The sequence below is a fragment of the Homalodisca vitripennis genome, unplaced genomic scaffold, assembly GCF_021130785.1.
Source record: "Homalodisca vitripennis isolate AUS2020 unplaced genomic scaffold, UT_GWSS_2.1 ScUCBcl_2835;HRSCAF=7954, whole genome shotgun sequence".
In the NCBI taxonomy this organism is placed as follows: Eukaryota; Metazoa; Arthropoda; class Insecta; order Hemiptera; family Cicadellidae; genus Homalodisca; species Homalodisca vitripennis.
Window position 1 is genome coordinate 35,721 of NW_025778963.1, and position 5,226 is coordinate 40,946.

General features: G+C 39.5%; 1 protein-coding gene across 1 annotated transcript; it reads right to left on the reverse strand.

Moving 5' to 3' along the window:
- Positions 1 to 1,267: 1,267 nt before the first annotated feature.
- LOC124372293 (MFS-type transporter clz9-like) lies at positions 1,268 to 2,284 on the reverse strand. The gene has a single exon (XM_046830674.1). It carries the CDS (start codon positions 2,282 to 2,284, stop codon positions 1,268 to 1,270), a length of 1,017 nt encoding a protein of 338 aa, XP_046686630.1.
- Positions 2,285 to 5,226: the final 2,942 nt, after the last annotated feature.

Sequence of the window (5,226 nt, forward strand, 5' to 3'; positions counted from 1 at the left end):
TAACGCTGAGCGGTCACGGTTGTTGTAAGCCCATCCTCCTCAAAGAAGTAGGGTCCAATAACACCAAATTTGGAAATCGCACACCATACAGTCACTTTCGGGGAATGGAGAGGTCGCTCATTAACTTGTTGTGGGGTTCTGTCCGACCAATAACGGAAATTCCGTTTATTAACTGAACCTGACAGGTGGAAATGGGCTTCATCACTACTGAAGAAGGTTGACCTTGGTGGGATACGTTCTAAAATTTCTTGAGCGCAATTCACGCGGTGTTGAAAGTCTGGAGGCATTAACTTCTGAACCAACATAATTTTATAGGGGTGGAAGAATAAATCTTTGTGTAAAATCCTCCTAACAGAGCGATCAGACATGTTTAACGCAGTTGCGTGTTTCCGGGCAGAGCGTGTTGGTGATTGTTCAACAGCTGCCCTCACTACTGCGACGTTTTCGGGAGTTCTCGCTGTTTTTGGTCTTCCCATACCTTTAGGCCTTTGTGTTGAACCAGTTTCTTCCAACGCACGAACCCAACTTGCAATAACATTGCGATGTGGAACGGGATCATTACGCGGAATGTTAAAGTGCACTCGGAACGCTCGTTGAGTCGTGATGTAAGAACGGCCACTTTCAAAAAAACGTGCGAACGGCAAAGCCGCGATGCTCTCCGCTCCAAACCATTGCTACGACTGAAAACGGGGTGAGTGACCGAATGCAGTGAGCCCCCTCCCCGGCTCCTACCCCCACCAAAGCGGATGTAGAAGCCCATCACAACTGCACTGTTTGTTTTGCCGCACCCTGTAGTACACACACCACACCATTGCTCCTGTCCGATGAGACGTTCTGAAAATTATTGATTGTTAGTTCTGAGCTATTTATAATTTTGGAGGGAAGACCAGTCCATTTTGGGATGAAACGGAAGTGGCTGGATAGTTGGCCTACTTTAGGGGGTCGGATTCAAAAATATACCGTCCCCTCTGTGAGTGTGGCGGTTTTAAAACTGCCAAAACGTAATCCTTGTTAAATGGGAACTCATCAGGCACATTGGGAAAATAAAAAATATTGTCACATTTACTGGACTGCCGAAGGAATGTCCCAATAAATTCTGCATCTTCGATTCCTAAAACCTTCCCAATAAAAACCTTTACCCCCTTATCATACGTAAATCTCACTTTCACCCAGTCTCCTTCACTGATGCACTCCGCTAAATCTTCAGAACGCTCTTCATCGCTCTTTTCCATATCAAAACTTCTTCATTAGAATCATAATTAGAAAATTATTGATTGTCTGGTACATCTTCGTTTTCAGATCTTTCATTTTCTGTTTCTTCCTCGTCAGGGTCATCAAAATCTGCAAGAGTGACGCTGCGGCCAGCCGGAATGTTCAGTTTCTTTTTTCGGCCTACTGCTTGTTTTTCACTCCCATCACCATAACGCATCTCTTTCAAGAAAGTTGTTAAACTGTCATTTACACTAGTGCTGCTGTTAGCCTGACTGCCATCAACATCTTCATCCTCACACAGCTCAGGGGGCAGCCGGTCCAACACACGTTTTCGGTTAAGAGGAAGAATTCCTGCCTTGTCAAAACCTGCAATGATGTCTTTCTGTAAGTTAGGCTCTAGTTTTTGTAGGGCTTTCCTCACATGAGATGGAAAATATCTCTTATCAAAGGCATTGCTATTCCTTTCATGAAATTTTGCTTCTTCCATAACATTACGCCAGCATTTTTTCATGGGACCGAACAGTGCTATATTCAGGGGCTGCGTCAAATGGGTTGAATTAGCCGGCAGAAAAACAAACTGGATGTTGTTTTGTTCACTTAGCCGAATAACAATCGGTGACAACCGGTTGTCACCTATTACAACTTTTTTCCCATTTGATCTGCGACAGTACGGGATGACAACTCTCTGAAACCAATCTAAAAATGTGTTTCCGTCAATCCAACCTGACTTGTTGCGGTTGTAAAAGCATCCTGGAGGTCCACCTTGGCACCATAAATCGTACAAGTTAGTGGCTTTATAAATTATGTAAGGAGCCAGCATTTTGCCAGAAGCAGTGGCAGCAAACATCACAGACACATTGCTCTTACTTTCGTTCATAACTCGCTCAGGGTATTTACAACCCCTTTTAAAAATTAGTTCGCGACGGCCTGGGTCATCGGACAACGCAGTCTCATCATAATTGATTATCATATCGGGAGGAACATCTGTAACAGTGTCCTTGAACTCATCAAAATAGTCATTGATTACTTTTGGAGATAATTTCGCTCTACTTCTTTTAATGTTTTGGCACATTCTTTGGACAGAATGGCCTTGTGTCTTGATAAAAACCCATCAGCCTAGTCTGCACCAGGAAAGTTATTTTTAAATTTTGATACATTCTTCCCTTCTCTATCCAAATGATAGGGTCGGTCGGGGTAAAATGGGTACAAAAACATGCTCTTTTTAACTTTAAGGCCTTTTAAAAAGTTTCTTGAAATAATTACAAAATAATTACAGGTTCCAGCTTATCATTGTGACCTCTTAGAATAGTTTAATATGTAATAAAAGTTAATAAACTATTTAGTATAAAAGTAATTATTTTTTTTATAGTATACCTATTTTACCCCATGGTTTGGGGGAAAAACGGGTATAGTAATGTTTTCATAGTAAAACACAATAATTACAAGTGCTGTACTTATTTTACCCCAGTATTTGTGTAAAGTAGGCACAGTAAAAATAACTAATGAAATATTTTGGTCACAAAAAATTTATTATTACTAAAAATATCAGTTAGACAAGTAATTTATTTAAAAAATTAAAACATAGAAACAGTTCGTTGAGAGGGGCACTTCACACAAACTTGAAAAATCTTCCATTATAATCTGTACAGAAAAAACATTAGAAATTTGTCCTAAATCAACCCACTCAATGTCTTCTTTATCAGGAAAAATGTAACGCTCTCCTTCACCTTTGCATTTTGTCAAAAACTTTACGGAATATCGCTCCTTGTTGCGAAGATCTTGTGCAGTAATTTGTCCCCTGTACTCCTTCACAACCGTGCCACATTCACTTTGGTAGTTTTATACCTACCCATGATCCTACAGTGGGTTCAGTAGGTTTACGTTTTTTTTTAGGTAGGCTGCTTTCATCGTCACTTTCTGCCGTATCAAATAAGCGTTTAGTAGCTCTAGGTTTTTTTTGCGGCTTTGCTTGGACCAATCCAGGCTCTTGTTTTTATTGTTTTTCCTAAGGCTGTAATGGGTTTAGGCCTATTAGTTTTACTTTTTATTTTCTCTTTTCTGGCATCTTCTTCTTCTTTCAGTCTGTCCATTACTTCATTTGTTGTCATTACTTCACCACAACTTCCTTGAACTCGTCGCCTTTTTGTCTTAGAATTTTTCAATGCATCTTTTACACTTGATGACTGTTCAGGTGACAATGTACTTAAAATTGCTCTCTCAGTTTCTTCATTGGTGAAGGAGAAATTTCAGGTAGGCCTGCTACAGAACTTGATGGGCCGGGTAAATCTTGTACAGGATTAGCTAACTTTAATCCAGTGGGTTCTGGTCGGCCAATGGGTGCCTCTGCGATGTCTTTGGGTGTTTCGATGGAGTTTTGCTTAGGTTGTGCTCCACTTTGTAAGTCCATTGGCCTAGTTGGTTGTACTGAAACAAATCCTTTTTTCTAAAACAGAGACTTATTCACAGGATAGATCCCAGAGCCCTTAAAACCACCAATAATGTGCTCAGATTTGAATGAAGTCGATACCAGTTTTTACTTAGAAGACTTGGAAAAACAGCCTTGTCACATTTTTAAGCCGCGGATTCACGATACCAGTTCTTCAAAATTTCTCTCCACGCACTTTTTCATAGGAGCAAATACCCCAACATCCAATGGCTGAAGTGCATGGGATGTATTTGGGGGCAAACACAGAAGAATAATGTCATTGTCTCTTGCCACTCGGGTTACGTTATAGGTCAAGTGACTTCCATGTCCGTTCAAACAAGACAAGAACTGGTTTTTCAAGATTTTTTGTCTGATTTGCAAAATTAATGAGCCATTTCTCAAAAATGAAATCTTGCATCCAGCCAGACTGTGTGACTCCATAGAGTGCACCTGGCGGTCCTCCTTGAACCCAAGTACTTTGCAAATCTCCCTGTCCTTTAAAAACAACACAAGGTGGGTAGCGTTCACCGGATGCACTGGCTACAAAAAGAACACTGTATTGCAGTCTGCCAGCTCCTCCTGATCTTGAATAGGACACCTTTTGCACTTTTAGGGACAAAGACCTTACCCTTAGTGGGATCTGTGCCTAGGCCAGTTTCGTCCAAGTTGAAAATACGTTCTGGGTGATTTTCTAACCCATTTTCCACAAGAACTTGCTCATAAATTTTAAAAAACTCATCTACCACAAACTGAGACAGTCCTTCAGCCCTTGCTTTTGTTAATATTTCGGGTTTCCGTTTTGATAGTTCATGTGCCACCTTTTTTCAAACCCTCTTAAAAAGTCATACCCTGGCATATCGTCCTTGAATGGCGTCTTTCTACCCACTGATTTTACATAGCTACACACCATATATTGCAAGTCTTTTCTATCTAGTGGATAACCACATTTTGCTGCATACAATAAAGCCTCCACAATATAGTTCTCCTCTTCTTTTGATAGCACTGTTGCCTTTCCAGAACCAGGAGTTTTAGGAGGATTTTCACTCCACCGCCGAAGGGTTTCATAAGGAATGTTATATTTTCTTGCTGCAGCATATACTGAGCTTCCATTGTCAACTTCCTTTACTGCTTCCTTCAAAGAATCTTCATACATTATTTTTGGGTTTTTTTTCTTTATGTATGTGCGTGGCATGATCTAAAACAAAAAAGTGAGGTTAGTTTTCAGTTTTTAAAATATTATACCTATTTTACCCCATGTTAACAAATTATGAATAGCATAAAACCTATTAAACTTTAAAACATTAAACAAGTTTAAAAGTTAAAGTATATATGTGTAATGTATACATACCTGAATTTTGAAACTTCTATTTGATTAGGTTAACTTTTAACAATGTCATCAGTTAGGTTGTCTTGGTTACACTGACTCCTGTGAACATATGTTTTTTTCATTTTAAGAAGCTACCAGCAGTTTAGCCAACTCACTTTCAGTATAATATCATATAAGATGATGTTATACATTTATGGTATTTTTTTCTGATCCAAAACATCAATAACTCAAGTTTTATAATATAAAATAATGTTTTATACCC

Bases quoted from the DNA above. Each gene is read 5' to 3' on its own strand.
- LOC124372293 (XM_046830674.1), bottom strand. From the start codon at position 2,284: ATGTGCCAAAACATTAAAAGAAGTAGAGCGAAATTATCTCCAAAAGTA.